The 22,626-nt window shown below is 48.8% G+C and overlaps 1 protein-coding gene across 3 annotated transcripts in view; it reads left to right on the top strand.

Moving 5' to 3' along the window:
• The window catches only part of BCAR3 (BCAR3 adaptor protein, NSP family member), a 104,265-nt gene that overhangs the window by 59,576 nt on the left and 22,063 nt on the right, over positions 1–22,626 (top strand). For 2 of the 3 annotated variants that reach the window (XM_054592155.1, XM_054592156.1), the window contains 2 exons: positions 16,831–16,959; positions 19,288–19,730. In XM_054592155.1, the coding sequence (XP_054448130.1) occupies positions 16,831–16,959; positions 19,288–19,730 (572 nt within the window). Of the gene's footprint in view, positions 1–3,657; positions 3,704–16,830; positions 16,960–19,287; positions 19,731–22,626 lie in introns of those variants that run through there. The other variant, XM_054592157.1, reaches the window with a different exon arrangement.

Raw genomic sequence — 22,626 nt, 5'->3', positions numbered from 1 at the left:
CAGCAGTACCGCGAGGACCTCTGTCGTCGCTATGTTCAAAGATGTTGTCAAGGACATATTTCAGCCGGTGTGCAGGTTGGATGTCCCTGGGACAGCAGAAGAGATTCAGGCTGGCCTGTCGGGGGAGGAGAGAAGAGGAGAGGGGGGCCTCATGGGGCTGGACGCTACAGCAGCATCTCTGTCCTCATCTGGATTTCCAATGCGTCCACAGTCCCCAGAGCTACTGTGGAATCTGGCTCTGACCATGAGAATGTCACAGCTTATTCTTCTGGCTTATGAAAGAGCTGTGATCAATCTTTCAGTCTGCGTGGAGACCGCCTCTCCCGTGTGTCCACTCTAATACGTGTGCATTTTTACAAAAGCGGTTATGCACAAAGAACCAACAAGCTAGAATCCAAGATTCTTAGTAAGAGGGGATTGGAGGGACCGCTGAGCCAGCCTCCCCCTCAGAATTCACCTGCCCAGTCCCTGCCGCCGCCCCTCGCCCAGCCTGTGTATTGAGGGCCTACTGACTGCTGGGAAGACAGTGACAACTCCTGCCCCGAGGGAGCAATTCCGTGTTTAGTGGAGGAGGTGGACATGCAGGCAGCCCTCTCTGAGGTACACGGTAGGTACAAAGACAGGAAGAATACACAGTGTATTGTGAGAGCCCCGGCAGAGGTATTTCACCCAGTCCTGGGCCACAGAATGTCCTGGAGGAGGTAACACTGAACAGAAACTGGAAGAACAGTAGGTAGAAGAGGTGCAGCGGGGAGAGAAAGAGCATTAGCTGAAGCTGAGGAATGAAAGGAGACGAGGCCAAAGAGGCCATGGGGGAACAGGTCTTGCAGGGCTGTGTGCTGGGCAGAGAGCAGTTTGGACGCGGTGTGGAGGGGGATTTGGGGGTTGGTCCCTTTGTGTATAGGATGAGTTTGAGGAGCATGAACAGCATCTCCCTAATTCATGCCCATGTCCTTGAAGCTTCCCGTCAGCTCTGCTTGCCCTTGCTCAGCTCACTCCAGTTTCCCTCCTCCACCTTCTCCTTAAGCCCTGTCTTCCTTAACACTCTGACTTCCTATCTTACTTCACAGTACCAGTTAAGACCATCGGGCAGAATATTCTTCCGTCCCCGCCCCTGCCCCCGCAAGCTGCAGCTGTATCAAATCCATGACCCCTGCTTCCTCCCTGCAGCCTCCAAGGGTGAAGTGTCCCTCTCCCTCACCAAGGCCGATCCTGCCACCTGTGCCCAAGACCACCCGCTTTCCAAAGCCCCAGAAATCTTCAGTTTCTCCTTCTCTACCAACTCTTTCCTCTTAGCTTACAAACATGCCCCAGTCTTTCCTTTTCTAAAGCTAGTCCTCATCCCATGCCTCCCTTCCTGACCCCTGTCTGCCTCACTCAGAGCCGGTAACACGGCCTCTGCGTACTAATTTCTCACTGGCCACTCTGCTCCCTTTACCTCGCTGGCGACCTTGCCAAGTCCCGGGGATGCTGTCCCATTCTGATTGTATTGGAACTCTCTGTTGCACTGGACATGTTGGCCAGCCCTTCTTGAAAGTCTGCTCTCTTAACCTCTAGGACACCACATTCTACTTGTTCCCCCGGATCCTTCCTGACCAATTCTACCCTGTTGTTATGGACTGAATATTGGTGTTCCCCGCAAATTAATATGTTGAAATCCTCACCTCCAATGTGAAGGTATTAGGAGGTGGGGTCTTTGGGGGGTGCTAGAGCACAACAGGGGAGCCCGCATGAATGAGATTAATTCCCTAATGAAAAAGACTGCAGAGAGCTCTGTTGCCCCTTCTGCTGTGTAAGTACACAACAAAAAGAGGTCCATCTATGAACCTGGACGCAGGCTCTCACCTGACAGTAAATTCACCGGTGCATTGATCTTCAATGTCCTAGCCTCCAAAACTGTGAGAAATAAATGTTTGTGGTTTAAGCTACCTCAGTCTCTGCTATTTTTGTTATAGCAGCCCTAGTGGACGAATACGCATATTTTGCTGTTTTAGTTTCTCTTGTTAGATGACTTCTTAAAGGTCAGCATCCCCTAGCCCTGTTCTCACATACCCTCCGTGCCCATCCCTTAGGTGACTGTTGAGATAGCTACCCCTCTATACTGAGGGTTCTCCGGCTATATCTCCAACCCGGCTCTTCTCCGTGGCACCCAGGTCCCACAGCCTGGTGAGCCACTCCATCCAGATGGCCCGCAAGAACCTCAGGCTCTGCCTCTTCTTCCACAAGCTTGCTTCTCTCTCATGCTTCTGTGCCAGGTGGTGGTGGCCCAGCCATCTTCTCAGAGCTCCCAGGCCTCTTCTTCAGCCTATTCATCGTCCATGTCTCATCAGCTACTAAGTCTTTGTGGTTTTATTCCTAAACATCTCTCTCATCTGCCTCTTCCTCCCTGTCTCTACCACCAATGCTGTGCTAATTCAGGCTTCACCTTCTCTTGCTTGGAATTCTTTAGTAACTCTAACTGGTCATCCAATCTTAAATCTTCATAGGAGGTCATTTCATTGCTTTTTTATTGACATTTCTAGAGATGGGGAGTGTACTGTGCCCTTATGGACAGGCAGTCCCACATTTGAACAACTCTGACTGCTAGAAGGTCCCTCCTTGTACTGAGTCCAAATCTATGCACTTGTAATGACCACCTTATTCTTCAGTTAAATGGACATAACAGCCCTTCAGATGCATATTTTTCTCCTCTCTATTGTGAGCATGTTTATTTTGAGCATGTCAAATTAGTTGGTATGAGTGAGCACCTTAAAATAAGACAAGAGGGATTCTGGATTCATTTCTCTAGGGAGCTAAACTAAGAATATTTGACCTGTCACCTTGGGACAATAACAACCCAAGCCTTCAACTATTTCAACAGCGTCTTGATGTTCCCCTTAAGTCTTTTCTGTATAGACTAACCATTTCTAGTTCTTTCTATACTTTGGAAGACAGGTTCTGATGTTAGCAAGGGTGCTCAGTAGGTCTGAGAAAATCATGAAAATTCAGGGCCTTCATCATGTTTTCTCTTGTGAGATGTAAACATTCTTACTACCTATTTAACTTCAGGGACAGTGTACAGGTCCATGAGATGGGAGTTGTACTGTGGTGGCAATCTGTCTCTCTAAGTTCAGCTGCTGTTGCTGTGTTTCTGCCCATGACATCTAGTACAGTGTTTATGGTTTTAAAAAAGCTTGTTAAATGAGGTATATAGATACAAAAACTCTGAACGTCTCCGCAAGAAAGTGACATGTAAATTGTATGTTGGAAGTTGTGGAGTGGTGCCTGGCCAAAACCCATCGTATGATGAATCTTTTTACTGAGAACCTACTATGTACTGAGCCCTGACATACGATGCACTTTGTCCCAACGCAGATTTCTGAGACAGTTGTTAGTCACAGTACTATTTTGGAGAGAAAGAATTTGGAAAGTCATTTACTCCACATCCCATGCTGGAAGGCTTTCTGAATCTTTGTATTTTCCTCTGTGTGTTTTGCGTATCTTGTTTTTATTCCCTTCAATTACATCTCCTACTGTCTTTCAACCACATGCATTTTGTTGATTCTGTAGTGCCTCATTCCTTCGAAGTGAATTAGGAAAAGGATGAATTAAGTTGATTTTGATCTTCTGATGTTCTTATTGAAGACCAAAGAGGGCATCGATTTTGGTGATTAGCTACATATCAAATCACTCATACTTTGAATCAAGATGTTGCATTAACAAGGTAAAATACCTGTGGTAGATGTTTCTGGTTTGGATCTCCTTACATTCTAAACTTCAATCAAGTGGTCTTTCGACCCCTGTCCTGAGGTCTGCCTTAGCTGAGACAGCCTCTGTGTTTTCATTCTCCACAGACATTAACAAAGCACTGCTATTACTGAATGGAATCTCACCGCCAGACCCAGTGATTAATATTTCACTTGTCTCATTTAGCCTGTGCGCCAGTCCTGTAAGAGAGAGAGGTATTATCGGAAGTCACTTGAGGACATGGTTAAAGGGAGCAAAGTGGTTTAGAAGGGGTTTTCATAGGTTGCACTTGTACTTCACTTTCACTTGAAGCCCTTTGTTTCACCAGCCCAATAAACCATTTGTGCAACCAGTGACCTTCCTTCATCCTTAGTGTGGCACGTTTGCCTTCTCACGGGCAAGAATCAGAGCACAGGCTGCCTCACGGTGGCGATTTGGATGTCTGCTCCTCTGTGGGCCGGCTGCTCCAGGAAGTCATCCTCTAAGTTTGATCTAGAGGGGAAGGGACCCCCCGCAGCTTGCAGCACGCGAGATGTTAACAAATGGCCTATTGAAAATGTCATCGTGTTTCAGTTTATCTATTACCAGTGAAAGGTGAGACCCCCTTGGAGCTGAGCACGGAGCGAGCCCAGGGGTAAATAATGCTTTGTCAAGAGGGATCCTATGATGGGCAAACCCACTGGGGCCAGGTTGGGAGGTGGAAGCGGGGGAGGAGCTTACTGAGCAGGTTCTCCCACGCATGGGAGACGTTGTGAAGCAAAGAAGCCATCTTGGTGTTGGGCCTACTGCATTCTGTCAAACTCAGAATTCCTCCAGCAGCTTTCACACCAAAATCAGTCTCCTTTAGTGAAAAGTAATGTTAAGTCCCTTGGTGTTCCATCAAAATAAAACTGAGCTTCAAAAGCAAAAGCTTTATGATCCTACAGGATGGGAAGGTATGGAGGAGTTGCCCAGGGAATGACTGGGGATAAAAGGCAATGGGAATTTAACATCGAAGGGAGCCGTGGCGCCCTCCAGAGTGACTCTGACGTAATTAGGTTAGCATGGGGGTTACAGTGCTGCTGCCTGCTTATGAGGCACGCTGCCTTCAGACTCCACTCTGCGCGAATTAAAATTAAATTAGTCTTTTTCATTTATACACACAGAAAGCTGAATTTTAATGGGAATTTCTCAGAACCTTGATAAGCAAGTGTTCCGTAGGTACCCTCTTCATATTTTCTATGTATGATTTCTGAGCCTCTTTAGATACGTCTTTGATAAGATTCGATAATGCATAAATGAAATTTCTCGGATTTGGGCTCTCTAGGGGTTTTGATGGCATTTTCCTGTCTGCGCCAGGGTCTCATGGCCCGTATATCATCATCTGTCTATGAAAAGAAAAATCACATGTAGTAAGAAAATGAAGCATCTTAATTTAACAGCAAATTGCAAGTCAGTTTTTAATGGCGCTGGAGTGAGAATTTGGTGTAAAGTGTGATGAATTACATGGCTTCAATCATAATGTAAATTGTATCGAAACCCATGTACAGATCTTTGCTGAAGACGAGATTCTTTCTAAGATTTGGAAAAAGAGAAATCTATATCATCAAGGCCTTTAAACATTAACACCAAATCAATTGAAGTGTTTCAGAAAGCTAAAACTTATTGAGGTTTTATGAAATCTCTCTGCTACCAATTCCTTTCTCCACAGGGGCCAGAACCCCCCGCTGCCCTAGATAGGGTAGGAAAAAAACACTGAGAACTTCAGCAGAACTGCTTGTGGTCCATGCCCTACATTCTCGTCTGATGTCTAGTCTCCTCACGGAGGCTGTCACCCCGTCAGGACATGGAGTCTTTCTCACCCACATCTGCACCCTCCCTCACACCTAGCCGAGGAGGCCGCGTGGCCCTGCAGGCCCTCAGCAAGTCCTTGAGTTTCATCGGAGGCACAGTGTTCCAGAGACTGGCACGTTCTTGATTAAAATTGACCTCCTGGTTCTTTCTGCAGAACTTTGGCCCACAGGGTGAAGTATGTGTGAGGTAGGAAGCTGCCTACAAAGGCTGCTTCCCTGAGCTCGAATGCAAGGATTGAAAGGAGAAGGCTCAAGGCAAGGGACCCAAGTGAGACCAGAGGTCCCCATTTGTCAAGAGTTCAATAGCTGAAAGACAAAGAGGCCCCACAGACACCCTCTGGTCCTCTCCCTGCAGCACAGAGCATCTTTGTGTGAATTCTAATGAGGCACCTTTTCCTCAAGACACTCTATTGCCATCTGCCAGGCAACTATTATAATCAATAAACACATTTTTGCTGGCTGTGCATGCGGAGTACCTCCTTAAATGTAGTGCCACTGTACTGAACACATCCTGGAGCCGATGGCCAGGCCACTACGTGACCCCACGAGGCTGGGCCAGGCGGAAATGCCCAATTGCCACCATTTGCTTTTCTGCCTATCAACAGGAGAGAGAAAATTGGGGTTAACATTTTTTTTTCTCTTGGGACTTTTATTTACAAAGTTTAATTGTATATGTAGTGAGGGCTTTGGCTTTAATCACAATTATTAGCATTAGAAACTATATCTGTGTAGCCTAGCACTCCAGTGGGAAAAGTGGGATAAGTAAATTCAAGCCTTTCTTCATTTATCTTTGGATTATAATAACATATTTTTAGGCAAGCCGTTAAGCCAGAGAGTGTCGATAAAAGGTGACACAGACCCCTATATATGGTTTCAAGGCCATGGAATGCCACAGTGCATCCCCTTTCGTTCCGTTCTACTTCAGATTAAAGCATGCAAGGATCTGCACTGAAAGTTGCTGGACTTGAAACTTGTAGAGAACTGGATTTTTATTTTTCCGCCTGTGGGCAGCATTAAGAATGGCAGAAGTCGTTAAGACTTATTCATTCTGGGGGTTCATGATCAATTTAAGCATGTTTTCAATGGTAAAACCTACCAATTGGGTCTCTCAAAGCACTCGATATGCTCTGGAATTTGTTTATAAACTGGTCCACTGCCTGAGATTCAAAACAAGGCAAGGTTTCAAAGGGGCTGAGTTTCTGAAATCTCCAAAGAATCCCATTTTTAGATGGATTTACTTGCAAGACAATCCTAGATGTGGCAACCAGCAAGGCTTCAGAATAGTTATCGAAAGTGTGATTTTTTTTCCAGAGGGAAAGTCCAATCTCTTCACATGTTTGCAACATTTACTGGGAACTGCCGCAGGCTTCATGTCTTTGCAAGTCTTGCCAGAGGTCTGTGGATTGATATGAGGGTCAGTCTTTCTGGATTCTTGCCTTGCCCGAGCTTGGGCCATCTGGCGGTAATTCACAGCACAACCCCGAGGGGTCTCCCACCAGCGCGTCAGCAGACAGGAGCTTATCTCTGAAATTAGAGCAGTTTTATGTGATGATCCAGAGCGCCAGGAGGACTTATAACTTTGTTTGTGACCATAAGTTCTGGATGATATTTCTAGAAAAAATGTGACCTATGGAGTTGTTTGGTACAACTTGGTGAGAGGCCTGGACTGTTGACCTCTCCCTCAGATGATAAGCCAGTCCAGGGCAGAAAAAAGAAGCTTTGTTTGAGAGCCGATGGCATTCCGCACACTGTGACCCGGCACTCCTAACTAGGATAGGATAGCCCAGAAGCTTGCTCCCTCCCTCCCTCCCTCCCTCCCTCCCTCCCTCCCTCCCTCATCATTCTCTCTTCTCTACCCTCCCCTCCCTTCTTCTTTTCATGCACACATTCCCTTCTTCCTTTTTTATTTCAGGGAAGTTAATTACCAACCTCAATCATAAACTAAATGACTAGAAAGTGATTTTCAAAACTGAACAAAAAAACTTATCACGGGAGCTGGGTGAAAAAGGAAAAGAGATTAAAAAGTCCAAATTGGTAGTTACAGAATAGTCACAGGGATGTAAGGTACAGCATAGGGAATATAGTCAATAATATCAGAATAACTGGGTATGGGGTCAGGTGCGAACTAGATTTACCAGGGGGAACACTTGGTAAATTATATGAATGTCTAACCACTAGGCTTATCACCTGAAATTAGTATAAAATAATATGGAGTGTCAACACTCATTGAAAAAAAAATTGTTTAAAGAATTAAATAAAAAATTTATTGACTAAGTGTCCAAGACCCTGAAGGGCACCTAATCTGCATACGAGGACCTGTCAGCCTGTGCAAGACAGGGGGCTCCCCTGCACTCTCCCCCACTGCCGTGCTATCACCTGCGCACTGTGGGCGGGAGTCAGCCGAGCTAACTGTAACCGCATGTCCTTGTTTGTATTGAGATATATGAGTGCAGAGTACTTGCCACCAAGGGAAAGTGCCTTCTACCCTGTACAGACAGAACCATTTAGTGCTTCTCAAAACCCCAAGAACCGCTGAGTTAGAATGGAAATGAACAAAATAAACAAACCTATGCATAAGTAGAAATTGGTTGTTCCAACTCCTAGTTTTCTTTTTTTATTCCAGCAAAACTATATTCTCAAAAATCAGATATCTCTAAAATCTTCTGATGCGTTCTATAATCCTTTTTAAAAAAATTTTAGCGAAGCGACTTTTGTGGCCGGGAGTCACTTTTGAAAGGGGGTTCAAGTTCCGCATTGTTCCAAGTGAGCGCCTACTGTGTGTTCCAGGCACAGTGCCAGGCGCTTTCTGTGCATTAAGTCAGGAGTCCATGACGTAGGAACTGCTACCCTTCGGTGCATAAAGAAACAAGAGAAGCCTAGAAAGTTAGCCATGGTCACTAGTTCTTGACCAACCTCCAACTTGCTCCTTTTCTCCCCACCTAGTGACAGGGAAGCTGCCGCATGGAGGGTGAGGCGGCCAGCTTGGTTCGAGTCGTTAAGTGTTTACGGGGCACCTGCTGGGCGCCAGGCACTGGGCTGGCCCCTGGCAGCCAAAGACATGGCCTCTGTCCTCAGAGAGCTTGTGCCCGGCAGACCACACGGCCCCACCGTGCAAAGTCCTTTGGTGGACTCCCTGCCCCCTGGGATAAACTCCAGCTGATTTATTGTGGGCTCCAAGGCCCCGGCTGCCTCCTCCTCCCCTCTGTTCTCTCCTCACTCCCCAGCCTGGGCTCCAGCCCGGCTGCACAGGGGTACTTCTGCAGGTGTCACTCGGTCTGCTGGACCATGGGGCGGAGGCATGAAGGAGAGACATACGGAACAGCGTGTTCAGGAGCTGGAAGGTCCCTGCCATCAGGGTTCCGCGTCAGTGCGCATTAGGAAGTTCAGGGCCAGATGGAGAAGTGCAATACCTGCCTTACAAAGGCTTTGTGCTTTATTTGTAGGTGATTCTGAGCCCTTCAGAACATAACCAATACTTCCCCACACCCCAGCGACCCGTAGACCCAAAGAAAGGCCGAAGAACTTTAATGGGCCAAAGCTGCTGGCTCATGGGCACCATTGCATAATGGCAGTACCCTTGCTCATCTCTCCTGCCAGTGGAGGTGTCTGCCAGTTATTTCTGAAGTTCCACAGACCTCTCGTGGTCTAGGCCTCCTAGCAAATTCAGACCTGAATCCCCGTATGAAATGCAGCTTATGGCAGGGGCAGTGCTTCGTCGCACTGGGCTGCAAGAAGTGGGCTCAATGCTCAGGGAGCTGGGAGAATAGGGCAGGATGGGGGTTTGCGTCCCGCATGGCTCAGGTCTGAGCCCTGGGAGAGTGGAAACTATGCATAAAAACCCATTCCTTTCTTTGTGGGGGCGCTGGAAGAGACTCTGGACCTCCTGTCAGCCCTCGCTGGGACACCCCATGAGCCTCTGAGTCCGGAGTGATAGGACAAGTCAGTGGCATTGCAGGCGGGTGGGTTGTAGGACAGAGATGGGGGTGGGGAAATTGTTGGGAGGCCATTGCAGAAGCTGCGGGAGAACAGAAGAGTGGCGATTAGAATGGACATTGGTAAGAGGTAGGAGCAGGAGTTTGTCTTGATCAGTGGAAGCCAATCCTAAGGGTTCTATTTTGAGTGATGAGGTCACGAGTGGTGCCAATGGCAGGGAAAGGGGGAGGAACAGGCTTTGCAGAGCAGATGCGTTCCATCCACCCATATTGACATCCGAGCTCTGAAGGGGATTCTGGTAACTATTCCTACTTCGACACCAGCCCAAAGGACTGAAGGAGGAGGTTTCATCCGCAGCACATTTCAAAAGCCTCTGAACGGGCATTGCGTCTGCAGCTCCACTCTAGCCAGTCCATTCTGCTCACTACTGTGAGACTGATCTGTCCAAAGGACCTTTTTTGTACCTGTTGCCTTCCTGGACAGAGCGTTTCTTTAAAACAAATTTGTTTTTTTATTACAGTTAACATACAATATTGGTTAGTTTCAGGTATACCTCATAGTGCTCAGACATTTATATAATCTATGAAGTGATCACCCCAATCTCTGGGCAGAGATTTCCAATACTCCACCTGGAGTGTGGATATCTAACCATCAGCCTGCAGTGCCAGGGTCCCCTCTGGGCAGCCCTTGCCTTCCTGGATGAAGATTTCATTGGTCACAAGTGACATGAGGCCATTGCACACCAGCTTAGTCCCAAGGGGAATTTACTAGTTGACGTAATCAGCTGGGCCTTAGTGGTGTGCCTGCCCCCAAACGCCCTGCCTGCTTCTCCTCCTTTTTGCACGCTGATTTCATTCTCTCGGCACGCTGTGATCCACCTGGCAGGAACATGAGGTAAAGCAGTCTCCATAATTCAAGTCTCATCACATTGTCAACAGAGTGGGTAGAGTCTCTTCTTCACTCAGTTCCACTTAGAAAAGTCCCAGAAAGAACTCTGTCTGAGCCAGCTTGGGCCAGGGGCCCTCCCCCAGGTCAACCAGTGATGGCCAGGAAGGTGGTGTCAGAACCACAGGCTTGGGGAAAATATGGAGCTCTCCTAGGGAAAAAGGGGTGAGATAGACAGATAGATAGACAGACACACACACACACACACACATTAGACGCCCACTGTCGTACTTCAGCGTGCTTCAACCCACTGCTCCCCAACCAGAACCTCCATCCAACCACGCCCAGCTACTCTAACCTCAAATGCCCCAAATACTCTTCCTGTTCTCAAGTTTTATCTTCAAGGGCCAGTGTTGATTCCGCATCCTCTCCTTCCCATCCCACCTGGGGCCACTGGGACTTTTCTCATTCTGACACAAGAAAAATCGAAATGGCAAAGAAGTAACTTGCTCCGGCTGCGGAGCTGGAGGGGCAGGGATCAGATGCAGGCAGTGTGTTTCCAGAGCTCAGGAACTGCTCGACTGATTCTCTCTGTGTGGTCTTCCCAGCCGGTGCTCCCTGTGAGGGTAGGGGCCGAGCTGTCATCCCCGGCTGGCGGCCGAGGGCTGACAAACTGCTTAGTCATGACTGGGGCCTCCACAGCCTTTCTCTTCCTGTCTTCCCACAACTCCTGGACCTGGGGACGGGGTCTTTGCTGGTGATTTGCACGATTTAAAATTCCGTGGGAACTGGGAAGTTTTTCTTACTGGAGGGACAGTAAAATCAATATTAATTATAATGCAGATGCCATCTTTTTCTAATCCTCTCAGCTGTCTCCTACATGCAAATGAGTGTCCTCCTCCGGGCTTTCCCACAGATGGCTCTGTGCACAGCCTCCCTCCGGCAGGACTTAGGAACACTAACCTCCTAGGAGTTGGGGTCCCATTGTTGTGCCTGATTTGAAATGCAGGCTCTCATGTCATGCAGCCCTCGCAAAATGAGACCCCAGCTCCATTCCTCCCAGGCTGGAACAGCTTTTTCTTCCTCAGAGAACTGTTGAAATGCGGGCTTCCCTGTTCATCGAAGTTCCCAGCACGTTTGTGGAGTTGGCTGTGAGCCGCCAAAATGTGTTTCCCAACCATCGCCTGGGCTCCGGCTATTCCGGCCTGTCTAGACCAGACTTGCTGGGGGCCTTGTGGGGCTGCAAAGGTATTCATTCCAGATTCAGAGAGATAGGCACGAGTGTGTGAGCCAGCCAACCTCAGCAAGCTAGGACCAGTCCTGGCCTTGTAACTGGACCAGAGGTGCTGGGGCAGGCGAGCAGTGTGGTTTCTTTGAGAGGATTGCAGAAACCTCAGCAGGGCAGTGGGCAGGCACTGACACAAGCGCCAGGCTGCCTTCCTTAACTGCTTCCCTTCCAGCAGAACCGCTGTGCCTCCATGCGTCAGCCCGTAAACACCTGCACCATGAACTGTTAATTCATATCACTGCATGAGTAGCAGTCTGATACAAGTCTATAAAAACAGCTAACAGTGCTGACTATATGCTGGGGTAGGTTCTAAGTGGTTTACAAGTATGGATCCATTTCACCCTTATTAACACCTCAGCACATATTATTATGCCCATTTTGCAGGCCAGGAGCCTGAGGCTTTACAGAGAGGTACACTCATTTGTCCGAAGTCACTCCACCACTCAGTGGCACGTGGCCTGTGGGTAGAGAGGACAGACTGGCCTCAGCTTAAACACTGTGCTGTTACATCTGCTGCCATCAGGGTTATTAAAATGCTAACAATAGAGAAAATGTAGCTAGGCTCAGATTGCCATGAAAAGCAACAATTATAGCAACTTATGAATTCTCTAACGGGCCTTTAATTTGGTGTGACCAGTGTGGGCCTCATCTGCCCCCTGCGTTTGCCCTAGGTACCAATTTACCTTCCTCATCAGCCCAGAGCTAGTGGGAGCCTTGTGAGTGGGTAATCATGACACAGTAATTCCTCTCTCTCCCTCCCTCTCTCCCTTCCTTTATTCTTTTCTTTCCTGCCCAAGGTATGCTTATTACTTAATTTATGTATGTAGCACCTTTTCTGACACCCTCCCCCCAAAACAACCACTCCCAACTATCTGGGGATCACATTCGGGCAGGCCTTGGAGCAGAAGATATGGGTTGTGCCTGCCGCTTTCTCATGGTGGCCGTGGGTGGATTTGGTCCCCGTATGGGCCTGGCAAGACCTGTGGGCAGAATGTTCTTGAGCCAAAGCCCAGCAACTTCCCTTCGTCTGGAGGCTGTGCCTCAGCTGCTGTGTGGGGCGGAGCCCATGCTTGTGCAGCAAAGCCCACCGCGGTCTCCGGCCCCGCTGCACTGCCATCTTCTCCCCTCAAGATAAGAAGCTCTGAAACAAGGAGTCAGACTTGCCTTCCAGGAATGACGTTCAAATTTAGGGGCAAATAGAGAATTCAAGATTGAAGAAAAGTTGTGTTACTATCATGTGGTCATTAGTAGCATCTATAGCATTTGTGTGAAAGAGTGATCCTTCATGCACTTTCTTGCTGTCTCTCTTGGTCTGGTAGTTTAAGAACAAAATCCAAAGGGCATGTCTATTTGGTGTAAACTTCCTGAGGGAGCACAGCTATATTAAACTTGCTCTAGGTGTCACCATGCCCTCTGTCCCAGATGCCCGCTGTCCCGTGCCAACACCCTGTGCCTACAGAGCAATCGAGAATGATTTGGATCTAGCCAGTCTCTGAGGCACATTGAATCCCAAAGATGCCTACAGAAACCAGTGCGAAAGAGTGGGAAAATCCAAGCTAGGGTATGCTTGTGCCCTCTTTATTTTCCCGAGATTGAAAGCTATTGGAGCACTGGGACCTGTCCCTTATCCTGTCACTTCTCCTGCTTAATTCTGGCCTATGTATAAAATAACAATGATGTGTAAGTGAAAACATCTCTCTTCTGTCCTTTCCTCAGAATGTAGTCTAAGGAAGGGAGGGAGGATTCTTGGCATGAGCAGTATCAGAATTTCCGAGGACACAGATGGGTAAAACCACTGCCGAGGGCAGAGGGACCCTTGTGTCATTTTAAATTGCTAGAATTCATTTTGTGGTCCAAAAGACCTCAATACTCTCTAGGCCATGGCTGAAATGGCTGCATCTCAGGGAAAAATTCAAATTCCTCCCAGAGGGCAGCAGGCAAGCGGAAGGGGGCACTGTGAGCAAAAGTTTCATGGTTTGGGGAGGCCAGCAAAGTTCTGCCCATGGTCACAGATGCATGCAACCCCTCCCACGAAGCAGGAATCTCATTCCTGGTCCCCAAGGAGCACAGATATCAATCACAATGCTCTCAAAGATCCAAATTAGTACATTTTATCAACTTTTCTTATACCGTGTACGGTCACCCCTCGCCCACCATGGAATTGACAGCCGTCAACGTACTTACCTGTAGCAGCAAAAATCAGTTGGGAAGGTCAAGGTCTCATAAAATATAGGCACTTGGGGAAAATGACAAAAGTTGCATTAATATATGTGATGAAAACAGCAAGTGAAAGTTCTAGCAGGCATCCATCCCCAAAATAACCCCTGTTTAGTGATGACATTTGAGTTGCCTTCTTCAGTTGTTTGAAAGTACCCCCATCGTCAGCTGAGGCAGAAGCTCCCATTAGTTCTAATGTGGTGGAAGCAGAGCTCACTGGCTTGACCAGAAGAGCTCTTTGTTGTTACTCGCCTGCTCTGATCTGTCCCCCTCCTTGCCTCCTTCCCGCTCTCTCCTCTACCCTCTTCCTCCTCATCTCCCTGTGTCTTCCCCTCCTCCCCCTATCAAATACACATTTAGCCATTGTGTAACCTCCTAAGTTTTCACAATTTATGCAAGAGCTCAAGAGTATATGTTTTGAAGTCTGGCCTTCCCTCCCCAATCATTTGGGAGGGTCAGTCTTAGCAACCTTCATTTCTCTCCCCTCTAAGTACCTCCCTAGAGTGCCCCACCTACAGAGTCTATAGGGAGAGAACAATAATTGTGAATTTTCTTCTAAGGAGTTAGGACAGAAGTAAAAAGATAGCTGATTTTATATTTTTGGTAGCAAGTGTAAAACGGTACTATCTCAGAACCTGGAGTGAAAGCTTGTTGTATTCAAAATGCTAAGATTACCTTACTGTTTATGAGAGATGCTGAGAAAGAAAGCGTAAGTGGTGGAGGTGGGAAGGAGGAGGAGGTAGGTGGTGGAGGCCTGGGTGCTGGGCACTGGGGAGGAAGGAGAACCCAGAGAAAAATGCAGCAGTGTGCACTGTCCCTGGAGGGTTACACGGAGGACGGGATCTGCCGATCTCCACATACATAAGAGCTCTGACCAAGGAGAGGTGGGCCGGGGACGCAGCACGAGGGATTTGGGCTGGGCCTACACAGACTGTCAGGGTGGCTAAAGAGGGCCCAGGGTCACAGTGGCCTTGGGATTTCGTTCAGCTGCCAGTGACAGGAACACCCAAAATAACAGGCTTAAACAAGGCAGGCGATCACATGGAAGACCTGGAGGCGGGCAACCCAGAGCTGGGATGACGACCCCACAGCTATGAGGGACCCCGGCTAGTTCATGCCTCCTGGTCCCCTAGGGTGTGACTTCCTCCTCATGGTTCAGGACTGTGTTGTGGCTCCAGCCATCGTGTCTCAGCTGAGAAGCGCCACCAACGCTGTAATTTACTCTTCGTTGGCCAGAACTTAGTCACGTAGCTAAAGATGTCATCCTTCAGCTACCTGTCCATATGCCCAGCTAAAATAGGGCTTCAAATAATTGGAGAGAGAAGAAGAGAATCTTCCTGACTAAGAAAAGTCACAGAGCTTCCTCATTTTGAGGTGTTCATCCATTCAGTGCATGCGGAGCGCCTAATTATTCAGGCATTGCTCGAGGGCAGCTGAGAAGAAGGCACATGCGTTTCTGCTCTTGTGAAACTTAAAATCTAGTGGGAGCAAGGCAGGCAATAAACTAGCCATAAACGTAGCCTGGTTGACAATCTGCATTCTACACACAAATCTTTACAGCGAGCTGTCTCCAGAAGCACCTGTGCATAACTAATGATCAGGGCAGACAGTGTCAGCCAGCACTGCTAACTCCTGCGGGCAGCCAGCATCAGGCTCTCTGAGATGCACTCAAACCCTCCCCAGTGCCTGCACTGTGAAAAGAACAATGGTGGGGAAGAGGAGGAGGGACTCGTAAACAATTAGTAAACAGGAGCCCCACCTTGAATGTGGCCCAGTCATTCATTCTGCGGCCAGTGCCTTCAGGGGCCAACATGCCCAGAAAGGCTCAAGGATGGGAATCCAGCTATGAAATCCCATCTGCTTTCCTTTTTGTTCAGTGGAGAAGGATTTGGGGGGCTCCTCCTGCAAAGTTACGGAGCAGTGTGATGAAGATAGCTTTGTGTTCTTCACGGCTTTTGAGGCCAACCAGGGGAACTTGGGAAAACACAAGGACATGGCCTTTTCCTGCTCCCTTGACCTTCAGCCAGCCGTCCCTGAGCCTGGTTTTGCTGGGAACCAGGCAGGTGTCCAAGTTCTGTTCACAAGTTGTAAGTGGGTGTGGTTTCTAAATTAAACCAGAGCCAGTGTGGCCCACCCAGACCGCCTTCCCTGGCCGCTGCGCAGTGGCCAACATCAGGGAGTCTCAAACTATCTGAGGGGAAGGACCAGTTAGTCTGTCTGGATTTAGAGTTTTGACTTCCAATCTGTCTTCAAAATAAAATATTAGAAAAATGAAATTAAAAAGACATACAAAATATAGACCTAGACTTCTATTATTAGATTCAAGAAACATAAAATTACTCTGTCCAAGGTCACAGCTAAAAGTTTCTAAAGGCCAACTCAATTTCTGAGCTGGAGTTTGCCAGTAGCAAAGAGTGCAGAGCCATCACTACCAGCCAAGGGACCGCATTGTGGGCAGCGCTATCGGACAGGCCCAGGACCATGGGCCAGTTGGGGACCGCTGTCCTCTCCAGCTTCAGCTCCCAGGACAGTCCTGAGGGAGAATGAGGAAGCTCCCCCGCAGCCGTGATGTGCCTTATGCCCACACACCTCTCTCTCTCTCTCTCTCTCTCTCTCTCTCTCTCTCTCTCTCTCTCTCTCTCGCCCCTGCCCAGCTCCCCGTGTTTCTAACTGCTACCTGAGTAGACTGATAAAAGGAACAGCTCAGCCGACTCCCCTGTCTCAGTCCCCATGTGCAGGTGAAAATTTTGCTGCATACTTACAGCCAGAGAATTGAAAGGTTGCAGCTAACTGTAATCATGATCCAGGTTCCCCTACCTGAACAGGGCTTTAGGCATATACCGGTTTGATTAGCAAAGCAGCCGACCACCAGGGGGGGCAGTCGTCTCCAGCAGGCAAGGCCTGCTGTCCTGGGCAGGATGGGAGGTCACTGTTTGCCCTGTGTTGCAGTTCTCCAAGGAGAGGCACGGCATGGACAGAACCCCCGAGAGGCTGAAGAAGGAACTGGAGGAGGAGCTGCTGCTGAGCAGCGAGGACCTGCGCAGCCACGCCTGGTACCACGGCCGCATCCCCCGACAGGTACCTGCCTCCTGCCTGCCCGCACACACCCAGCTTTTCTCAGACAACACCCAAATCGACGACCCTGCAGGGTCATACACCAAGGCCATGTAGGAGCCAGCCCCAGTTTAGCCCAAAACAAATACTATAAAGTGGCCTTCTTCTAAGGACACCTTGGAAAAAGCTAAGGTCAGAAAACCAAAGTACATTTCCACATGCCTGGTAAGTGGATGAGGAAGAAGCAGGTGTTCCTGTGGTCTGCAAACACGGAGCAGGCAGGAGGCAGCAGCCACAGGGTGGTACCTCAGTAGCGCAAGGCCAGGCTGTGGTTCCAATGATTCAAGTATTGGCTGGCTGCCTGCACCCTCATGCCCTTTGGAGCCTGCTTCCTTCCTAAGGCAGTGGCTTCATTTCAGATAAGGAGAGCGCTATCACTGAGGGGGGAGGCACAGAGCAGCAAGGCCCCTGTGCCCAGATGGGGGCGGCACCTCTTCACCACCCAACCCCCGGCCCAGAGATGAGAAGAGGAGGAACCCTATCAGTGACCACAGACTCATGGCCATGAATGGACTCTGTGAGATTGTTGTTTGAGTGATCACCATGAATAATGGGTTTTTTTCGTTTGTTTGTTTAATAATATAGAGATTGGAAAATGAAATAAGTACAGAATTAAAGAGCAGAATTTTCCTTGGGCTGTTATTATCACCTGATCTGGCTAGTCATTCACCCAAGACCACACGACAGGAAAGGGGTGGGGGAGGGGGAGGGCATAGATCTTGAATTATTTTTGCAATGAAGCAGATTTCTCAGCACTTATCAAAGAAATAATCCTTTTATCCCCTCATTTTTTTAGGTTAAATTTGATTGTATAAAATCCAGGGAGCAAAAAAGGAAGAAAATTACATTCTTACCCATAATTCTCTGTCCTGGAGATAACCACTATGAACAGTTTGATATAAATCCTCCCAGACTTTTCTAAGTCAAGTATGAGATCACACCATATACTTTTTGGTAGCCCACTTTCTCCACTTAATGATAGACCCTGGGAAGTTTCTCCAGCTATGAAGTATTCTACACCATTCTACTCTGTATGTATGTCCATTGTACACATGCACCATTATTTACTGGGCACTCTGACCAACATCCTTTAAGATAACTGCTATGTTCACGACTGTAATTATTTCCTCAGGCTCAATTCCAAAGAATGGAATTTCTGTGTGAAAAAAAAATTTTTTTAAGGCAAAGATGCAATTTTAAAGTAACCATGGTAGCATTCTATTCTAAGCTAACTGATCAAATGTTGGAATGGCCTGGAAAAATTGTCAAAGCATATAAAAATCTATGACTGTCACCACATACTTCGCCTCATTGTGATCATAAGGTTTGTTTTCTACTTGCCATAAAAGTAAATTTTCAGCTAGAAATCATTCCCATCTGGATAACTGAACACTGTAGCAATAATGATAGTTATAGCTAACACTCTATTCCTTTAAAGTCTTTGTAGCTGCCTTGTAGGTAACACTGTCCCTGTTTTACAGACCATGGGATTGAGCCACAGAGAGACTTTGTAACTTGTCCAAAGTCACACAGCAGAGCCAGAGTCAAACCCAGGCAGTCTGGCTCCTGAAATGATCATGCTGCATGCACCACAGTATAAATTCTCGTTTTTCTAGAAACATCAGCATCCTCATAGTTAGCTATTTTTGAGTAACTACTGTGTTCCACTAAACTATTGCTTTGCATATATTATATAGGTAAATGTGTAAACCTCCCATTGACTGTGAGATGAGGGATCTTGGCCCAACTTTGTTCCAGGCCCTCCAGCAAGGAATGGCCATGCTCAGAATTGTTGGTAGGGAGATCAGACCAGCCAGACACGAATTTTCTTATTTCCTTCAGGTGCGCATAAATGTCATCTCATGACACCCTCCTGACGACTCATCCCCTTATCCACCCCCGCCCCGCCCCGCCGTCCCGCCCAAGCACTTCTTAACTCCTGGTCTACTTTTTCCTTCACTTTATACACCTGCCATACCATACCCATTGCTTATTTATTCTCAGTAAAATAGAAGCTCCATGACAGTGGGGACTCCAGTCTGCCTCATTCACTGCTGTAAACCCAGTGCGGACAACAGCGCTTGGCACGTAGGTGGTGGTCAGCAAGCAGCACTTAAATGAATGAATGGGTCTTCTAAGAATTAGACATTTGAACAAGCCAAGAACCAACTGAGGAAGCAAAGACAAAATGGCATTGTCTTCTGATGGCCAAAGAAGTGGAGGAGAAATGCAGCTTTTAAAAAGAATGTCAGCTTGCCCTCCCCACTCCTCACTCACCATTTTGTCCCCAAGGTGGCAGAAAACCTCGTGCAGCGAGATGGTGACTTCCTGGTTCGAGACTCTCTGTCCAGCCCTGGAAACTTTGTTCTGACCTCTCAGTGGAAGAACCTTGCTCAGCACTTCAAGATTCACCGGACAGTCCTTCGGCTCAGCGAGGCCTACAGCCGCGTACAGTACCAGTTTGAGATGGAGAGCTTCGACTCCATCCCCGGCCTGGTGCGCTGCTACGTGGGCAATCGCCGGCCCATCTCCCAGCAGAGTGGAGCCATCATCTTCCAGCCCATCAACCGGACGGTGCCCCTGAGGTGTCTGGAGGAGCATTATGGCACCTCCCCTGGCCGAGCCCGGGAGGGCAGCCTCATGGAGGGAAGGCCAGACGTGGCCAAGAGGCTGAGCCTCACCATGGGCAGCGCACAGGCCCGCGAGCCGAGCTTGCCCAGAGGAAACCTCCTCAGGTGGGTCAGGGCCTCTTCAGGTGGTGTTGGGACGTGAGGGGCGTTCTGAACGCGTCCAGGCGTAGTTAGGCAGATGAGGAGCTCACCCTGGAATAGGAACAAGAAAAGATGTTACTGTGATGCCAAGGGTTTCTGGGATAGCTGTCACAAGGCAGTGCATGACCCGTTCCCAATCAAGTTGTTGCCAAAAATAAATGATGCAGTTGCTGAGGAAGGGGGGCTGGGCAGGAGAGATCTTTATGAAGGCGGTGGGAGGCAGGCTGGTCTGAGGTTAGGGTGAACTCGGACAGACGCGGCCAAGGGGGTGTTCCAGGTAGGGCTCAGCGTGAGCACAAGGGTAGAGCTAGAAAGGGGCAAGGGTTGCTCGAAATGAGTAAATGGTGGGGCTGGAGCAAGGGGTCCATGGAAGGGGCAGGCAGGGGTAGGCTTAGAGGGGACCCTGGCCAGATCATGGGGGCCTCAGTTCCAGGCTAAAGGGCTTGAGGGAAACTCAAAGACTCGACATGGTGAATGAGATGTCCTAAGAATGGAACTAGACAGTGATGTGCAAGAGGGGCAAGGAAAGAGAAGACTTGGAAGACCAGGTCAGTGAGTGGTGGAGGGTCCGGCTACGTGGGTGGAGTAGAGGGAGAGTCAGGAGGTACAGGCTTCCCAGGATACTTCTGAGTGTGAGGAAGGCGGAGAAGGCCAGTCGGCTCCCACAAGAGGGGCCAGAGAAGGTGGACTTTGGAGGGAAAACCAGCTGTTCCACCTGAGATATGACTGTGTGCCTGCGGAGTGCTGGTGGTCAGCAACAACGTCGGGGGAGGGGGTATTGTCAGGAGGGGAGCTGGGCCTGCAGGCTTAGATTAGGGCTTGGTCCACATGGAAAGGGTGCGTGACTCAATGAGGAGAGAAGAGACATCAAGAGCCTCGGCTGCAGCCTGAACCTTTGGGAATGGGGAGGGGAGAGTGCAGCGAGCTGGGCACTGGACCAAGGCACCCTGCCGTCGGCTCTCAGTGCCCTGTAGGTGGATGGGACCTGTCCCCCGTGGAGCTAAGATTCCTAGTTCGTGTTCTGCGCAGAATCTAAACTGTGCCAGGAAAGGAGGGAGAGGCAGGCCTGGCAGGAGAAGATCAACGTCATCCCCTTACGCAGCTCCCTTCTCTGGCTCCCTGCATCTGAGCTCACACGCTTAAGCCAAAGTATTTTATTCCACTTAAGGGTTTTCTTTCTGGACCAGGAGGAAGTGGCACAAACAGCAGTCTCTAGAATAGAAAAGTTCAGAAGTAAAATACAAGATTCTGAGTAACACATATTACAACTGTGCTGCTGGGAAGCTCCAGTGAGTCAGCATCTGGCTGCGGCCCCCGCCCACCTGGACACCAGTGCTGGTCCGCCCCTCACCTGGTCAGCCCTGGGCGGGCTGCCTGCCTGCTCCGGGCCTCACTTCCTTCACCTGGGAAGGCTGGGCTCGTGGGGGTTAAATGAGTTATGCTATGCAAAGTGCTTAGACAGTGTTGGCTCATAGTAAGTGCTAGGGAAATGTTAATAATGACAATATAATGATAATTCTTATTTCTGGACAGCCGTCGAATGAGACAGCGAGGGCAGTTGTAGGAAGGGAGGAAGAGCTTTTATCTAAGGCATTTAGAAATTCTTTGCTTAGTAATAAGATTGGATTTGAGATCCCTTAAAATATTGAGAAGGTGGGTACCTTTTCTTCTGTTTACTTTGGGAGTTGAGGTTGGCTGCTCAGCTGATGAACAGGGAGTTAATGCTGTGAACTGAGCCAGAGTGTCTTTGTCAGCACACGGAAGCCCTGCTGAGCGTGGCTCTGGGAGGAAGGCCTCCTGGTCTGCCTTCAGAGACCCAGATTTAAAATATAATTATTTTTTAAAGATAAGAGATGAAAGAAAAACTGAAAGAGTCTCTAAGTGAACAGGCCTGAGAGAGCACCTCCTCCGATTGCCCTTTGAAAGCAGAGCGCCCTAAGCTTCCTGATCCTGACCTCCTCGGGGCACAGGCTGCAGGCCCAGAAATGCCTGAACGTGGGGGTGGGGCAGGCTCAACGTCAGCAGTGGCCCCAGGCCCTGCCCACCTCCCCACTTCCTTGGCTCCTGCACCTTCCCTGTCTTTGGACCTGCTGGTTGGCTGGCTGGCGGCCGGCCTGGGCAAAGGTGTGTGCTGTCAGCCAGGTTGCATTCCAGGCTGGCGCTCTGGCCAGTGGAGTCCTACTTCTCCTGGTGATCACTGCTTAAGTATCACTTTTCAGAAGCCATTGCCTTTTTGGAATTTGCCCTCTGCCCTGACTTATCTCTGAGGGGTTGCTGGAATTTCTCTGCGGCTGGGAGTTTGGGGTGGGTTGTTTTTTTTTTCCTTTGGATTATTTGGTTCTTTTCCTTTGGTGCTTGCGAAGGTAGGAAGAAACTTTGTGATTTCTGTAACATAAGCTTGTGGGAGGGCCGATTAAAGGTCATTACAACTTGGCCGGTACAGAGCTTTCTCTTGTAGCAAAAGAGAGATTCTCTTTCTCGGCACTAATTAGAGAAATGCCCAATCTAAACTGGCAAAGGACAAAGGAATGCTGGCTAGTTGTGTCGCGAGCTCTGTTCCACCTTTTGCCTGGGTGGCCGTGCTCTGTGCCTCCCAGCGACCACTCAGTGACCATGGGTACCCACGCTCCTCCCTGTACCCGGCTCAGCAGGAGCGAGGCTGGCTGTGGGGTCCCCGGTGCATCCAGGAGGACGGGTATGACAGTCGCCCCAGGTGATCCTGTGGATTATTTGGGAGACCTGAGGTTTGCACTGAAATGGAAACTAACTGTGACACTGTTATGTCACAGCGGAATTGCACGTATTTAAACAAGTCATTTCTCCTGGGTCTGTAAATAACTTTAGGCTCTGTTAAAAGGAC

This window comes from Pteronotus mesoamericanus, unplaced genomic scaffold, assembly GCF_021234165.1.
Source record: "Pteronotus mesoamericanus isolate MK-2021 breed Mesoamerican mustached bat unplaced genomic scaffold, CSHL_Meso_final scaffold_31, whole genome shotgun sequence".
NCBI classification, from domain to species: domain Eukaryota; kingdom Metazoa; phylum Chordata; class Mammalia; order Chiroptera; family Mormoopidae; genus Pteronotus; species Pteronotus mesoamericanus.
The sequence above is the reverse complement of the archived record's forward strand: the minus strand, read 5'-3'. Positions and strand labels throughout refer to the sequence as shown.